Source organism: Haliotis rubra, unplaced genomic scaffold (assembly GCF_003918875.1).
Source record: "Haliotis rubra isolate DU_JTF1 unplaced genomic scaffold, ASM391887v1 Scf1042, whole genome shotgun sequence".
Lineage (NCBI taxonomy): Eukaryota > Metazoa > Mollusca > Gastropoda > Lepetellida > Haliotidae > Haliotis > Haliotis rubra.
In genome coordinates, this window is record NW_025764940.1 from 97295 (window position 1) to 116094 (window position 18800).

Consider the following 18800-nt stretch of genomic DNA (forward strand, 5'->3'; position numbering starts at 1 on the left):
TGTAAATGTTTTAAATCCCAACATGAACAGTTGTGATCAATTATTGTAGTTGTGAATCCACATTCGTCACATTTGATGTCAGTGAAGAGACGTGGTGAAAGTGATTGAAGCGGACATAGAATGTCGCCGTGTACATGGCGAGGCGCATTTTCCGAAATACGATCAAGTTCGCAGAATATTTTGTTTTTATAATTATAGCTGGGTTTTGTTGTCTGTAAGAAGTGTTTCAAATCTACACTTGAACAACTATTGGATTTAGTGAAGCAGAAATGGCAGATTTCAAATATCTGTTCTAACACTACAGAAACGGTATTGAAGAAAGAAAAGCATTGACCGTAGTTTCTGCATGTGTTTAATGACAACTTATTTATTCTGCAGCGCAAAAAATGCACTAACAATTGCAAGAGCAAGTATAAAGAGTTATATCAACGACATCAGAGCGCAACATACACTATATATGTCTCCGACTTGATTGTGGGGCGTTTGGGTGGATTCAGCGTTCGCTCGTCACGCTGAAGACCCGGGCTCGATCCCCACATGGATACAATGTGTGAAGCCCATTGCCTGTGTCCCCGCCGTGATATTGCTGGAATATTGCTAAAAACGGGTAAACCCATACTGACTCACTTGATTGTGAGAACCTTTAGATTGTTTCGAAGCACTGTGGTCAAAGGGAAGTAACTCTGTGCGGAAAGCTGTGACAACCTGTTTGTACACTTCTCTCCCGATCCTCATGCTGTTATCACTGGATTGTCTGGTCCAGACTCGATTATTTACAGACCGCCGCCATATAGCTGAAATATTGATGAGTGTGGCGTAAAACTAAACTCAATCCCGAGATTTGTCATCTCATTACACATACAAACTTCCGCAAATGGTGACAGGTCGTTTCTGAATCAATGTATTTGCACATAAAGATCCGTGATCCGTCATGTTTTCCCCTAGAATTACCTTAAAAAGTATCCTAAAATTGAAACATTTAAGACCTGAAGAGTGAAGTTATATCTATTTCACAGAACAATTTCCTTGAGCCCGAGGGTATCTCATCTAAACACAGGCTACTCACCGTCCTGGTAGTGTGGGAAGTAAACCGTGGTGTACAGTGTTGTTCTTACATGGGGTTTTTAACGAAAGCTCTCAAAGTAATAATACACCCTGAGGAGTGAGTGAATGTGTTTAGTTATCAATATTCCAGGCATATCACTACTGCGGTGACCGAAAAGAGGTTTAGCACATTTTACCCATTTGGGGAATAGTACCCGGGTCTTTGGTGTGACGACTTAACGCTTTAACCAATAGGCTACCAACCAACCCCCCATCCTCAAGGACCGCCTCCGTGGTGTAGTGGTTAGAGCGTCCGCCCGGAGAGCGGAAGGTCGCGGGTTCGATCCCCGACCGCGTCATACCAAAAGACGTTAAACCCAATTTCACCTCACCTCACCCATCCTCAAGGAATTGATGAAACTGTCGTAGCGTTCACTGAAACACTGAAGTAATGGCTTGAACTTTCAAGCAACTCTGTCACAAAGCAAGAATAGCCTACTATGGAACTATGTCAAATATATTATTTCAAGATGAAATGATAGACTAGTTGTTGAGTTTGTTATCAGATTCCTTTTCAATATCGCAAACTGGATTATAATTTGACTTCACTAAGTTGAAGGGTTTTAAACATGTATTATTCAAACTGGATTATAAGTTGACTTCAACTAAGTTGAAGGGTTTTAAACATGTATTATTCAAACTGGATTATAAGTTGACTTCACTAAGTTGAAGGGTTTTAAACATGTATTAAAATACACAACATATCACTCCAATAAGCATGGGATTGGAAGCCTGTATCTTTCGTTTATTGGCAACTTAGCTTCGTATATTGGCGACTTTATCTGGTGTATTGGCGCCCTACTTTCAAATATTGGCGCCCTATTACCGACCCGGTCCAAACGCTGAATTCAAACAGTAATACCCACATTACAGAAATAGGGCGGTGGGGTAGCCTAGTGGTTAAAGCGTTTGGCTCGTCATACCGAAGACCCGGGTTCGATTCCCCACATGGGTACATTGTGTGAAGCCCACTTCTGATGTCCCCCGCCGTGATATTGCTGGGATATTGCTGAAAGCGGCGTAAAACTAAACTCAGTCAGTCAGCCATTACCAAAATATAGAAACGAAATATCACAATGTTTTCATCCCTTTATTACATGTCAAATGTCACTCTTGCACCGTCGCGTTCAACAACGAAGTGTACAGTTTTAGCATTTGAACCGTTGGCGTCTTGACGTCTCTTGGGGTCAGTGGTGTCGGAGACGTGAGGTGTTGGCGAGCTAGTTGCCGATGTGGCAGTTGCTGGTGTTTTCCTCTGGACAACATCATCAACAATCTTTAACATGCCCTCGCTTGTTCTCTTGTACCTGTATTGCATATAGCACATAATTATTCAGTACATGTTACTCCCTCACTAATATTTTGATATACATTTTACGAGTGATTGATAGCGAGTGAGTTTGGCTTTACTCATCCTTCAGCAAATATTCCAGCACTATGACGGCAGGGGACACAAAGCATGGGCTTTACACATTGTGCCTGTGTGTGGAATCGAACCCGCACCGCAGGCACTATAACCACTAGGCTACCTCACCGCCCTTAGACGTGATTAATAATCCTTAAATACAGTGCACATATGTCCCATTGTACCAGTGCCCATTTGTCATCAAATCAACCTGTTGTTCAGTATGTGATTATTTCAAATGCAATTACACCTATACTTACGCACGAATAGCTGTCGATCTGTGACCTGTCCTTTCGGCAATCAGCTGCTCATCCAAACCGCTCTCATACAGGCGTGTGGCCGTTGTAGCCCTTAGGGCGTGGTTTGTATATAATCCTTCAAACCCGGCCCTGGCGCAGAGCCTCTTGACCACCCCAGACAGAACGTGTCTCCCTATAGGAGCGGCAGAGTACCACTGGTTAGGCTTAGGATACTTGAGTGGACGAAGGTAAAAGTCATCACAACCCACTGGCCTGCAATCAAGTGGTACATACATTGCATACAAGCTTCACTGTAGCCGTCGCCATGGGGTTTTTTTGTATAAAAAGCTATTTTTTTAAAAAACGATATGAATTTCACATTTTTTTCAATTTTAAGATTTTCAGTAATCACTAAATTATTCACTCACCTCAGTGACATGTACTTTTGGTGAAGTCTAACTGGACAACGGCAGGGTTCTCTTCATTAATATCCACTGAAATGACCTTAGCAGACAATCTTTTATGTTTCAGCCCGCCTGAATTCGTTTTGGAAACCCCTTCAGAGTATACCAATTGTTTTTGTTGTTTCTTGTAACAACATAGAAGTTTGAAAATTCACCTACTTTTAGAGGACGATGTTCCTCCCCACCTCGTAAACAAAAGTTTATCCCATTCAAATAAAAAACGGTTTCAAGCAATTTCTCCGGAGTGTCATCCCCAAGCAAACCCCTCTCCCACAACGCATCCTCCTCCTGTGGTGTGATGACGTTAGCTCGCCTTCTGTGCATGCCAATACCAGCCTGGGCCAGTGATTTCATTTTAGCATCAAGAATGGTTCTCAAACCAATAAAAGCAAAAACGGTGGTTAGGTTAACATCTCGACCACTTTGGCGCATGAATCTCTGCATCGAAATAAGAATCTCATGAATTGTGTTAGCGTTGTATTGACCTCCCCTTTGGTTCCTTACTTCTGTGACAAATAGACTCAGCGTTCTATTCAGATCCTCATCAGAAAGACTTAATAATTTGCTGCCTAACTCGGATTCAAACCCATCCCTTTCACGTTGCCATGTATCGAAAATCCGCACTGCCCACTGGCTTTTCTTTTCTGTATGTATATTTTTTGCAAGATTTTCCAAGTTTTGATATTCAGAAACTGAGAGGGGTTTGCCAAAACGTTTGGTAGTTGTTTGATCATTTTCTTTTTCTATCTGCTGAGAAGCAAGCATCAGTTCATCATCTGCTGAACTAATCATTTGGTCAAATTCCTGTTCTAGGTTTTGCGAATCACGCAGCAATTCCTCATCCGAAGAACTATTCCTAACTGTATCTACATGATTTTTGTCCCCTTGCAGAGTGATATCAAAACTGACACTCGAAATACTTCCATTCAAAAGTTCCTCAAAATCTGAATTAATGTCACTCACATTCAAAGTTGTAGCTTCGGAAAATGTATTTTGAGTGACAAAGACATCGCCTAAAGGATCCCATTTGCCTGACATGGTTGAAAACATCTGGTAAAATAGATGCAGCAAAATATTTTCGTTTGTTTTGTACCCCTCCAATATGCTGTCTCGTGCACAGTTGGGCGTGTTCATAAGGTGTGTATCGTGCATACCGTGCTACCAAGATGTAGGACGCCAATATTAATATTGCTGTGTTCGGGTGTAAGAGTTACGAAACTAGGGCGCCAATACGTATGATTTTAGGTTTAAGCACAATTTTCGCGCGGCTGGTTGGGTCCTCGGTAACGGCCCTCGGCGCTAACGGTTTATTCCCTCGGACTCAATCAGCTGCGCGAATATTGGAATTTGAGTCTGAGGAGTTTATTCCATATCACTTAAGCATGGGATGGGAAGCCCGTATCTTCGTTTATTTCAAACTGGATTATATTTTGACTTCACTAAGTTGAAGGGTTTTAAACATGTATTATTCAAACTGGATTAGAATTTGACTTCACTAAGTTGAAGGGTTTTAAACATGTATTATTCAAACTGGATTAGAATTTGACTTCACTAAGTTGAAGGGTTTTAAACATGATTTATTCAAATGAATTATTTCTAGGTCCATGGATATTTGGACATTGTATTACATGTAGTATCACTTCACCAGCAAAGGGAAAATGAGAACGGAGAAGCATTATTGTCAAGCAAAGAAGAATTTCAACATCAATGTGAAAGTTTAACTAAGTGTTTCGTTTTGTGGTTAGGTTAAGGGGATGTTTGGTATCAATTAGAGTTGAACAATTTCTTTAGGTATTTATTCACGTTACCTTTTTCATGCTAACTTTAGTGGAAGTTATATTCCCTCCACAAGTGCTTATTGTACCTCATAAATTCGTTTGTATTTTGTGATATTCTTGCTTTTTTATCTCTCAAGCGGATTGTTCACCACATGTCGGGTGGTTGGGGTAGCCTAGTGGTTATAGCGTTCACTCGTCACGCCGATGACCCGGGTTCGATTCCCCACAAGGGCAAAATGTATGAAGCCAAATTTCCTGTGTCCCCGCCATGATATAGTTGGAATATTGTTAAAAGCGGCATAAAAACAATCTCACTCACTCACCAAATGTCGCTGTTAAACCAGAGCTTATCCCTTATTATTTCCCATTCATTTTGTAAGTTTGTGCTAATGTCTGTCAAACTTGGCTGATCGACATCCAGTTGTTACAAGTTAGTTCTCAGTCTGTGGAATAATCAACTGGTTTACTCGTTCAGAAGCAGCTCGCTTGTGCATTAACACATCTCGAAAAATGATAGAACCTGCCATCTCTGTAAATCACCTTCAACAGCTGATGAATTCCATTATCTATTTAGATGTTCTGCCTTCACTCAAAGTAGATCTCATTATTTGGAACTGTAAATGATGCAACGACCTTCCAACAATGTAATCAAATCTATGTGCAATATATAGCCAGTGCTTTTGTACCACCGTGGGTGGTTAAAAAGGGAATAAAGATTGATTGATTGATTATTTGATTGATTGATTGGTTGATTGATTGTTAAGTTAATAAAAGTGGAGAGGAGTAGCAAAAGCTCCCTTGTGATCACTGATATCGACCCATGAACATTTTACATATCCCGTGCTTCTGTCCTTATAACAATATAACATATTCATATAATTAAGGTGGACCGAGGTTTGCATAAAGCTGTTGACTCTTGAATGAAATTTCGTAAATCTTTACTCACCAGTATATTGTGAAAGTATCGTGATAGTCTACAAATCTCACTACAGGTCTCCGACGGTAATCACATTCAATGAAATGTCAACGGCTGTTTTTAATGCGTGGTCAAGATAACTCCAGTATGATATAGGGGTGTCGGGCAGGCGATATGTAACACACAATAACAATCTCTTTAGGTTGACGCATTTGAAAAATAATATTTCTTATGTGAGTGAGTTTAGTTTTACGCCGCACTCAGCAATATTCCAGCAATATGGCGGCGGTCTGTAAATAATCGAGTCTGGACCAGACAATCCAGTGATCAACAGCATGAGCGTCGATCTACGCAATTGGGAACCGATGACATGTGTCAACCAAGTCAGCGAGCCTGACACCCCATTCCCTTAAAATTTATTGATTGTGTGTTTATTAGTCTGTTCTGCGTTCCCAGTGAACCAAGGGGAAAGACGCAATGCTACATCCAAAATAAACCGTGTCCATTTTGAATAGGGCAAAAAAGCTTATCTATCTGTAGACCAGATGCTTTTATGGATGCTTTTATATTCAGAAGTGTCTTGAGTAATTTCGATAAATGTATGTCTCAGACTTCTTATGTTTCAATGAAATAGTAATACTCTAAGTCCTTCCGCATGCATTATCATGACTGTAGACATAATTCTACTTGACAACATGCTTTATGATTTTAACAGTGCCAGACAAGCGTGAGTGAGTTAGTGAGTGAAAATGGGAATACGTCGCTTTTAGCAATGTTCCAGCAATAATGCGGCGGGGGCACCACAAATGTGATTCACATATTGTACCCATGTGGGGAATCGAACCCGGGTCTTCGGCGTGACGAGCGAAGAAAAGCGTATGTATGTGTGTATGTGCGTATGTGCGTATGTATGTATGTATGTATGTATGTGTATATGTGTGTATGTATGTATGTATGTATGTATGTATGTATGTATGTATGTATGTATGTATGTATGTATGTATGTATGTAATAAACATGTATGTATGTATGTATGTATGTGTGTGTGTTTGTGTGTGCGTGCGTGCGTTCGCGCGCGCGTACGTTTGTGCCTGCATGCGTGCGCCCGAGTATGTTTGTGTATCTGTGTGTCTGTATGTCTGAGTGTCATAAACGTCAAGAGGAGCTATGACAAGGGGTATTTTGAGTTTGCTTTCATGCCATGTGTCACTGCCTTTATAGTCCATTATCGATGCATATCAGATGCCACTTCACCATAAATACAAGACAACGTGCATACAGCTGTAGTAATTAATGACGTAGCAAATTTCTTTCCCCATGTTTTTTGTCGATTTGTTATGCTGAAGTGCAGTGTTTTTGAGTGATACAAAGTTGCTATCATCAGAGTTACGGCTTGCAGGTGAGGTTGCATGTCTGAGATATCGTCACCATCCTTGTCGTAAAACCTGGATCATTAATCAAGGATAATATGGATTCAAACCCATGATGATACGTTTCTTGCGCGCCGTCTGTGCGCCTCTGTATAGCCAGTTGCACAGTGTGTGGCGGATACATTTCTTGCACGCCGTCTGTGCGCCTCTGTATAGCCAGTTGTACAGTGTGTGGCGGCAGATAAAATTATCATTCAAAAGCATGCCCAGTTAGACGAGTGCATAGAAGCATATGGCAATATACGTTTGCAGAAAATTACAAAATAGCTTCTAAGAAGAAGGACATCTTCACGATCAAACAAGTTTCCTATTTTGCTGGATAACCCTTCAGTGAAAAAAATATGTCTACCATTCATCTTAGCTTCGTAACGCCTGCTCATTGATTGAGTAAACACTGTCAGGACACCAAAAGGCAAAGTGTGAAAATCTCAATGGCCTACACATGCCATCGTATCCAATTGTGTAGATCGATGCTCATGCTGTTAATCACTTAACTGTCTGGTCGAGACTCGGTTATTTACAGACAGCTGCCATATGACTAAAGTATTGTTGAGAGCGACGTTTAACAACAAGCAAACAAAACACACTCACACACAGCTGGTTGTACCGGGAAGCCGTGCTCACATCTTTTTCAGACACGATTGAACCCAGATGTTGTAGTTACACAGAGAACGACAGCAACGACACACGGTGCATCCAAGAACGGACATACAAGTATAAGGTACTATGATGGTCATAATGAGGCTAAGGCTACTGAAGTGTTGTATATAATATTCAAAGAAATCGTCAACATAAGAAAATATTCAGTTTCCATTTTTGCCCATAGAATCACAGTGTATGTAGTATCGAGAGAGTGACTGTAGTTTTACACCCCTTTTTGCAAATATACCAGCAATATCACACATCATACCCTTGTGGGAATTCGAGCCCGTGTCTCCAGAATGACGAGAGAATGTTTTAACGCTTTTGGCTGCCCCACCGCCTCACTTCGAGTGAAAGGGATTGTGTAAATGGATCGCCAAACATCTTTGATGGCATCAGATGTTCGCGAATAGCCTAAGACAGTTTGCACAAAACATGTCACGACACACGACAGTATAATAGAACTTCTGTGATCGTGACGACAGTGGTACACGCAAGGTTAAATTGTCTTCTACATGTGTATGTATGTACGCGTGTAAGTGCGTACATGGAACATGCTCTAACAGACGAGATATCTGCCCTGTCGGCAACTCACTCAGGATTCACATCACAGTGGGGCTGCGGGCTGTCCTAGTGGTTAGGGCGTTCGCTCGTCAAGCCGAGGATCAGGGTTCGATTCCTCATGTGGATACAATGTGTGAAACCCATTTCTGGTGTCCCCAGTTGTGATATTGCTTGAATGTTGCTACAAGCGGCGTAAAACTAAACTCACACACCACTCATTCAATTCGCAGTTGTCGAGAAAGCGTGCAGTAAAAGGGAGGTAACTCTGTGAAGGTTACCTCGACCGTCGCAATTTTCTCAGTCAGACATAAAAGTACACAGACACACTATCTGAGACAAAAATGCACTTCCTGTTAAAATATAATTCAATCAAAGTACAGAAACGTGCTAATGTTTATTTACAATTTATGTACGAACAAAAGCTGTATACTTAGCTGGTGAGTGAGAGAGAGCTGGCTGGGTGATCCACTGTACATATATTCCAACCCCAACACGACGAGGGAGAGATGATATGTACTTCACGTGTTCAGCGTTAGAAATAATCGCCGGCCCGGAGGCCCAGCGCCGGTTGTTATTGTATCGGGCCAGCAGTTTCAAATATTTGCAGGCCCTTACGGCCTTCAGTAAATTATCTGTCATTTTCAACTGGAATCTTTCCCTTGTTTTCTTTATTATAATTCGGGAATCGTCCCTGATCCACCACGTCACGATAACGTACAGTTTCACTTCCAGGTATTTCAGCCGTTTGCGAATAGGAATGTCAACACAGACACAAATAGAAACTTTTCTCTGCGCCATAGGCTTCGCTAATTGATTTTGTAGAAACAGTGTGAAACTGTGTACAGTGTAGTCTATTTTGTTTCTATTGGTTTGACCTTCACAAAATGGACCTGCAGATTTCATTCAGGGCCTGTAGATTTTATAGCCTTCAAGCGGCAGCTAGCCCCGATGGCCAACTGGCAAATTAAAGTATTGCAAACACTGCACATGTTGTATCTTTTTTAAGGAATCGAACCGTATTCGTAACGAACTGACACATTAAAACTTTGCTAATCGTTCATGGAGTAAGGGAGAAAATGCGTTCAGTACTTTTACTGGGAATATCCACACAGGGATCTATACTCATGTATCTTGCCATGCATCATCAAACAACAATAATGTTCACTTTAAGCGGATAAAAAGTTATTCAAGACAAAAGTTATTGCAAATGTTAAAAAGCTTTTGAAGTTATATTTGCCTGCATCATATGTAGATATTTGCAAAAAAGACAACGATTCATCTCACAGCTTTGAATTTATTTAGTAATCAAAATAATACATTGTATTGCGCTATAGTTACAGAGTGCATACATCGGTGGAGATTTTTGGTTAAAATAAATATTGTACAGGAATTTCGTACCACATGACATGGACCCGCCATGAGACCATAGTAAAACTGGTAGACATTTATCTCAGTATACCCTGCAGTGTCATCAAATAATCCAGTTTAGTCCACGTCCATGTAAATGCATTAGGGAACAGGTAACAATTCGATTACGATAACACTCGCGCATAAAGATCTGACCCGGAAGTGACATGAACAACAAGGAAGCCGAACCTCCAGGTAAGTGTGTCCTGTTCTGTCTCAACACCTCTCAGTAAATCTGTCTTGATGTGGATAGAGTTGTGGTGGAAATCAGAGAAATATGTACACAAAGATGGTAGATCATAAATTATCTACTTAGGTCATGATTTAAGCTTATATTGTCTAGCGTCAAATCAAACAGTTAATCCTATCGATGTCAGTCCTACTTCAGACGCCATTTCTCTTAGAGTGGTGTGCACGATCCGTGTAATTTAACTCTTAAAAAGCAAAAACATATCTGTCTGACTTTGTGGCAGTTACGAACGGTGTTAATTTGGACGTATTTACAAGGAATAACCTGAATCCTGTAGTTGTGACATGACTTTCAAGTATTCAATATCGTCGCTATGAATGCTTTCAAGGGGCGTAAACGTAGCAACGCGACAGGTAGGACAGGTTATTTATAGATGATTAACAATGCTGGAGACATGTCACGATGACCTAAACACCCAGCGATTGTGCAGTAGGGTATGTAGGTCGGGTTGCGAGTTGGGTGACAGCACAAGGTATGTGATATAAGGGTGGAGAGGTAGTGTATATTGCAAGATTCGGGTGATGAGACAAGTGTTTAGTGGCAGATGCCACGCGGGGGATATACGGGTGGATTTGATTATTTTAAATGATTGATATCAGATGGATTATGAGAAATGGTTGGGGTGAATTAAATGGGTGTAAAGATGTAATGAATTGTGTGTACTGGTGGATAGTGTAGGGTTGGGTATATACGATGGTGTGTGTGGGGGGGGGATAGTGTATGCCAGTAGATATGACACCGTATGGGAGATAGGGGTGATTATAGATAGTATTCAAGTGTTGGGTATATACGATGGTGTGATTGGGGTGGATCAAGTTGTATGCCATGGTGTGTGGGGTAGATGTGACACCGTGTGGGAGATAGGGTGATTATAGATAGTTCAAGTGTTGGGTATATACGATGGTGTGTGGGGGTGGATAGTGTATGCCAGTAGATGTGACACCGTGTGGGAGATAGGGGTGATTATAGATAGTTCAAGTGTTGGGTATATACGATGGTGTGTGGGGGTGGATAGTGTATGCCAGTAGATGTGACACCGTGTGGGAGATAGGGGTGATTATAGATAGTTCAAGTGTTGGGTATATACGATGGCGTGTGGGGGTGGATAGTGTATGCCAGTAGATATGACACTGTGTGGGAGATAGGTGTGATTATATATAGTTCAAGTGTTGGGAGATATGATTGTGTGTAGGGGTGGATAGGGTATGCCAGTAGATATGACACCGTGTGGGAGATAGGTGTGATTATAGATAGTTCAAGTGTTGGGAGATATGATGAGTCATATGGTAACGAGAAGACACCAGTGGTTGTATAACACAAGTAAGGGGAATATCAGTCGTGGTAGATAGAGAAACAGTAAACGGGGTATGCTGGCAGACATCACTAGGTGTTGGAGAAACTGATGAAGTAAATAGTGCTTAATAGAAGATAGCAGCAGCTGTAGGAGATACTGTTTACTTTATATGTGTAGGGATGCGGGTAAAGTGGATAGTGTCTGCTGGTAGGTAACACAAGTTGGGGAGATACGGGTAAAGTGAATAGTGTCTGCTGGTAGGTAACACAAGTTGGGGAGATACGGGTAAAGTGAATAGTGTCTGCTGGTAGGTAACACAAGTTGGAGAGATACGGGTGAAGTGAATAGTGTCTGCTGGTAGGTAACACAAGTTGGGGAGATACGGGTGAAGTGAATAGTGTCTGCTGGTAGGTAAATACACGTTGGGGAGATACGGGTAAAGTGAATAGTGTCTGCTGGTAGGTAACACAAGTTGGAGAGATACACGGTGAAGTGAATAGTGTCTGCTGGTAGGTAACACAAGTTGGGGAGATACGGGTAAAAGTGAATAGTGTCTGCTGGTAGGTAAACACAAGTTGGGGAGATACGGGTAAAGTGAATAGTGTCTGCTGGTAGGTAACACAAGTTGGAGAGATACGGGTAAAGTGAATAGTGTCTGCTGGTAGGTAACACAAGTTGGGGAGATACGGGTGAAGTGAATAGTGTCTGCTGGTAGGTAACACAAGTTGGGGAGATACGGGTGAAGTGAATAGTGTCTGCTGGTAGGTAACACAAGTTGGGGAGATACGGGTGAAGTTAATAGTGTCTGCTGGTAGGTAACACAAGTTGGGGAGATACGGGTGAAGTGAATAGTGTCTGCTGGTAGGTAACACAAGTTGGGGAGATACGGGTGAAGTGAATAGTGTCTGCTGGTAGGCACTTGTGGGACACGTGGCTGGGGAGATACGGCTAAAGTGAATAGTGCGTCTGGCTGGTAGGTAAACAAAGTTGGGGAGATGGGTGAAGTGAATAGTGTCCGGGCAGGTAGGTAACACAAGTTGGGGAGATACGGGTGAAGTGAATAGTGTCTGCTGGCAGGTAAACACAAGTTGGGGGAGATACGGGTGAAGTGAATAGTGTCTGCTGGTAGGTAACACAAGTTGGGGAGATACGGGTGAAGTGAATAGTGTCTGCTGGTAGGTAACACAAGTTGGGGAGTTACGGGTGAAGTTAATAGTGTCTGCTGGTAGGTAACACAAGTTGGGAGATACGTGTAAAGTGAATAGTGTCTGCTGGTAGGTAACACAAGTTGGGGAGATAGAGTGAAGTGAATAGTGTCTGCTGGTAGGTAACACAAGTTGGGGAGATACGGGTGAAGTGAATAGTGTCTGCTGGTAGGTAACACAAGTTGGAGAGATATGGGTGAAGTGAATAGTGTCTGCTGGTAGGTAACACAACTTGGGGAGATATGGATCAAGTGAATAGTGTCTGCTGGTAGGTAACACAAGTTGGGGAGATACGGGTGAAGTGAATAGTGTCTGCTGGTAGGTAACACAAGTTGTGGGAGATACGGGTAAAGTGAATAGTGTGTGCTGGTAGGTAACACAAGTTGTGGGAGATACGGGTAAAGTGAATAGTGTCTGCTGGTAGGTAACACAAGTTGGGGAAGAGGGGTTGACTACAGGTGGAATGATTAGTGTCTGTTGGTAGATAACACAAGATGGGCGATTAGGAGGTGGGGATACTGGTGAAGCGAACTGCATGTTATCTACCAGCAGATACAGAGTTTGGGCTAGGTGCGCGTGCGTTTGATTCAAATGCAATTTTGATCAAGTACTTCTGTTCACCGCATGTTTGTGTTCTGGAATCAATATGCCATTTTTTAGGTTCAAACGATGGAAGAGAGACACCTATATTATCTCTTTCAGAATGGACACCTTTCCCAAGTGTTCTGTCTGTCAGCAGCAGTTTACCCTGAAAGACCCCGCCCCCTACCTACTGCCCTGTCTACACGCCGTGTGTGAGATGTGTGTGACATCAGCAGCTGGTGGTGTGATATCATGCTCTACTTGTCAGAGGGAGGTCAACCTCACAGACACAAGCCTCCAGAAGGATGCAGTGAGACAGAAGGAAATATTCCACCTGACAGTAAAACATCGCCCCACAGAGCTCCTCTGTACAAATGAAGATGATGGCAACCAGGCTGTGTGTTGGTGTCCAGAGTGTGAAGAGTTCCTCTGTGAGTACTGCCAGAACATGCACAGCCGTGTTAAAGCTTCCAGAGGACATGTTGTTGAAACCTTTACGGATACAACATCGGGAAGTATGTATGCTGAATCAGTTTGTAAACTGCACAATCCTTATCCTCTTGAATATTTTGACAAAAACTGCAGCATTTTGATCTGTGCCAAATGCAGACTTGGCGAGCATACTGAGCACGATGTTGGAGATGTAGATGTGGCTGCTGATGCTGCTAAAGGACGGATAGAACAACATGGGAAGAACGTGACTGCACATCATACGTCTCACCAAGCATATCTGAAGAGTATCAACAAAGCCGTGAATGACACCAAGAAGACAAGCAGTGATCTGAAGGAGGCCATCCATCACACATTCCATTCTCTGAGGACACAACTCGACCAAAGAGAGAAGGAGCTGATCATCGATCTAGAGAATCAGACGAAGCAGGAACTCTCAAATCTACACACCGAGCAAGTTACCTCTGAAGGCGAGAGTCAAAGATGCAAGTGGACCTCAGACTACGTCAAGACAGTGCTAAGATATGCTTCAAACTCGGACTTTCTGACACTGGAGAGTTCAATACAAGACACAACGAAGACACACCTCACATCACTACCTCCAGACACGCATAGGACATCTGCAACCGCTTTCAACACGAGAGGACTGGACAAGTTGAAACTGAAATTTCCAAATTCGGGTGTGTCACTGCATATGGCTCAGAACAAACAGGTACTTACTTGCTCTGACAATAAATCGATGTATATATCAAGTCTCTTCTGATGGAATCTTTGTTAGGAATATATCAGGAGTAAACATTTGATGAGCTTTCTGCGGATTATTTACCTTAATGTCACTTTTGATGGTATGGATGATAATGTTCGATCTATACATTTCTCAGTTAAACGTTAACTGTTTGATTTGTAAAGATTGTTGCTCATTTTACAGACAAAGGTACACAGACAGATGACAGTCATCTAACTGATGCTGAGAGAACACACGAGCATGTAAGTACTTCTAATTAGTGAACATGAGTATATATGTTTTGTTCTTTCATAAGTATTTTACATAAACAATTTACGATCAACCGAAGACATTTAATGATATTGTTGTATGTACATTAAACTGATGTTTGTATGTTAGATTTTAAACAAAGCTACTGTTGTTTTTAATCTTGAATTGTGACATTTATGTGTGTTTTTGTTAAAAGGTGGAGTTCCTGGAGGTTCCTAATGATCCAACACCACTACATCGGTTTGGTAAGAATATTTTGATAACACTTAAATAGGAAGTAATGTTATGATAAGTGTTCATGAATATTTGAAAAGGGGACATAACCTCGCAGTCACATCATCATTTGAATAGAAGGAGATGTGTGGACTTAAAATTGTTTCAGTGTTAGGCTTTAGCTGTCACTTTGACACGATGTTTTGATAAGGCTACATTGTAATTTTATACATCATCAGTAACCATTTAGAAATGGACAGCAGCTGAAATGAACAGCAAGTTGAACTGAAGTTGACCATTAAAACCACTTCGGGAATTAAATGGACTGAGAATTTGAGTTGGTAGATGTGATGGTGTGTTCAAAATAGCAGTACCCCGATCTTTAAACCTACTATAATTCTTAAAACCAAATTCAGTTTATACTTTCAAATATATATTAGCATGTGCTTTTTCCGTGATTCTTCGACATGCAGCCAGGATATATGTTGCAGAAGCTGGGCGTGAAACCAACAGACGTGAAACAGGGACGATGACGCCGGTGGCACTGCAGTGTGAGTACAATCAGATGCATGTCGTAAGAGGCGACGAAAAGGATCGGGTGGTCAGACCCTCTCTCTTGCTTGACACTACGTCATTATATTCCAGTTGCGTAGATTGAACCTCATGCTGTTGATCACTGGATTGTCTGGTCCAGGCTCTATTATTTTACACACCGCCGCTATATACCTGGAATATTGCTTAGGGCAGCTTTAAAACAACCAACCAACCAATCAATCATAAACAGGATAGGTCACTGACTGCTGTTTAAACATGGGATGCCGTACACGGATGCCGTACACAGGATGCTGTACACGGATGCTGTACACAGGATGCTGGATACAAAGGGTGCTGTACACGGGATGCCGTACACAGGATGCTGTACAAAGGGTTCTGTACACGGGATGCCGTACTCGGGATGATGTACTGTGAACGTGCTGTACACAGGATGCTGTACTGGGCGTGATGTGTACACAGGCTGCCATACTGGGCGTGCTGTACACAGGATGCTGTACTGGGCGTGCTGTACACAGGTTGCTGTGCTACGCTGTACACGGGATGATGTACTGGGCGTGCTGTACACGAGATGATGAACTGGGCGTGCTGTACACGGGATGATGTACTGGGCGTGCTGTACACGGGATGATGTACCCGCTGATGTACCCCCTTCCACACTGTGTTTAGAGCTTTGTGTTTCTCTGAAGTCTGATATTGTACTAGATGTGGTTATCTTATACATAATAAACAACACGGGTATGCGCCAGCTCCTCCTAAACAACACGGGATGCTGTACACGGGATGCCGTACACAGGATTGCTGCACTGGGCGTGCTGTACACGGGATACTGTACACACGATGCTGTACTTTACTGTGCTGTAGACTGGATGCTGTACTGGGCGTGCTGTACACGGGATGACGTACTGGGCGTGCTGTACACGGGATGATGTACTGTGCATGCTCTACACAGGATGCTGTACTGGGCTTACTGTACACGGGATGCCGTACACACGATGCTGTTCGTGCGTGATGTACACAGGATGATGTACTCAGCGATGCTGTACCTGGGATGATGTACTGGGCGTGTTATTGTACATGGGATGATGTACTGGGCGTGCTGTACACACAGGATGATGTAATGGGCATGCTCTATACAGGATGCTGTGGCATTTCTGGCGTACTGTAACACGGGATGCCGTACACACGATGCTGGTACTGTGCGTGATGTACACAGGATGATGTACTTGGCGTGCTGTACACGGGATGATGTACTGGGCGTGTTGTACACGGATGATGTACTGGGCGTGCTGTACACGGGATGATGTACGGCGTATATGGTATACACACGATGCACTTGGCGTGCCGTAAACGGGATGATGTACGATGATGTACGGGATGATGTATTGCGTGTGCTGTAAACGGATGATGTACTGGGCGTGCTGTACACGGGATGGTGTACTGGGCGTGCTGTACAGGACGGATGCTATTACTGGGCGTGCTGTACACAGGATGCTGTACCTGGCGTGCTGTACGTGGGATGATGTACTGGGGTGTGCTGTACACGGGATGCTGTACTGGGCGTGCTGTACGGGATTTACGTACCGTACATGGATGATGTACTGTGCGTGCCCGTACACGGGATCCTGGGTACTGGGCGTGCTGTACACAAGAGATGCCGATGTACACGTATGCTGTACCGGGCGTGCTGTACACGGGATGGTACTGGGCATGCTGTACACGGGATGATGTACTGGGCGTGCTGTACATGGGATGATGTACTGGGCGATGATGTACTGTACATGGGATGACGTACTGCGCGCGCTATACACGGGATGATGTGCTGGGCGTGCTGTACACGGGATGCTGAACTGGGCGTGCTGTACACGGGATGATGTACTGCGCGTGCTATACACGGGGTGATGTACTGGGCGTGCTGTACACGTGGATGCTCTGCTGGGCGTGCTGTACAACGGATGCTGTACTGGGCGTGCTGTACATGGATAATGTACTGCACGTGCTACACAGGATGATGATGTACTTGGCGCGCTGTATACGGGATGCTGTACTGGGCGTACTGTACACGGGATGATGTACTGGGCGTGCTGTACACTGGATGATGTACTGGGCGTGCTGTACACGGGATGATGTACTGGACGTGCTGCACACGGTATGCCATACACACGATGCTGAACTGGGCGTGCCGTAAACGGGATGATGTACACGGGATGATGTACAGGGGATGATGTACTGGGCGTGCTGTACACGGGATGATGTACTGGGCATGCTGTACACGGGATGCTGTACTGGGCGTACTGTACACGGGATGCTGTACTGGGCGTGCTGTACACGGGATGCCGTACACACGATGCTGAACTGGGCGTGCCGTAAACGGGATGATGTACACGGGATGATGTACAGGGGATGATGTACTGGGCGTGCTGTACACGGGATGATGTACTGGGCATGCTGTACACGGGATGCTGTACTGGGCGTACTGTACACGGGATGATGTACTGGGCATGCTGTACACGGGATGCTGTACTGGGCGTACTGTACACGGGATGCTGTACTGGGCGTGCTGTACACGGGATGCCGTACACACGATGCTGTACACGGGATGATGTACACGGGATGATGTACTGGGCGTGCTGTACACGGGATGATGTACTGGGCGTGCTGTACACACGATGCTGTACTGTGCGTGATGTACTGGGCGTGCTGTACACGGGATGCCGTACTGGGCGTGCTGTACACGGGATGATGTACTGTGCATGCTCTACACAGGATGCTGTACTGGGCGTACTGTACACGGGATGCCGTACACACGATGCTGTCCTGCGCGTGATGTACACAGGATGATGTACTGGGCGTGCTGTACACGGGATGATGTACTGGGCGTGCTGTACACGGGATGATGTACTGGGCGTGCTGTACACGGGATGATGTACTGGGCATGCTCTACACAGGATGCTGTACTGGGCGTGCTGTACACGGGATGGTGTACTGGGCGTGCTGTACACCGGATGATGTACTGGGCGTGCTGTACACGATGATGTACTGGAGCATGCTCTCTACACAGGATGATGTGTACTGGGCGTGCTGTACACGGATGATATTACTGGGCATGCTATGTATATGGTATGCCGTACACACGATGCTGTACCTTGGCGTGCTGTAAACTGGATGATGTACACGGGATGATGTACACGGATGATGTATTAGGTGTGCTGTACACTGGATGATGTAATTGGGCGCTTTCTGTTACACAGGATGGTGTACTTGGCGTGCTGTACACGGATGCTGTACTGGGCGTGCTGTACACAGGTTGC

The 18800-nt window shown here is 43.7% G+C and overlaps 1 protein-coding gene across 1 annotated transcript; it reads left to right on the top strand.

Moving 5' to 3' along the window:
- The first annotated feature begins 10121 nt into the window (after positions 1–10121).
- LOC124274857 (E3 ubiquitin-protein ligase TRIM33-like) lies at positions 10122–14975 on the top strand. Its single transcript, XM_046710226.1, has 4 exons — positions 10122–10144; positions 13401–14442; positions 14659–14717; positions 14921–14975. Exons 2-3 carry the CDS (start codon positions 13402–13404, stop codon positions 14689–14691), a joined length of 1074 nt encoding a protein of 357 aa, XP_046566182.1. The 5' UTR covers positions 10122–10144; position 13401; the 3' UTR covers positions 14692–14717; positions 14921–14975.
- The last annotated feature ends 3825 nt before the right edge of the window (positions 14976–18800 follow it).

Coding starts and splice junctions, on each gene's coding strand:
- LOC124274857 (XM_046710226.1), top strand. CDS start 13,402: ATGGACACCTTTCCCAAGTGTTCTGTCTGTCAGCAGCAGTTTACCCTG. Junction 14,443..14,658: donor ATATGGCTCAGAACAAACAG/GTACTTACTTGC, acceptor CTCATTTTACAG/ACAAAGGTACACAGACAGAT.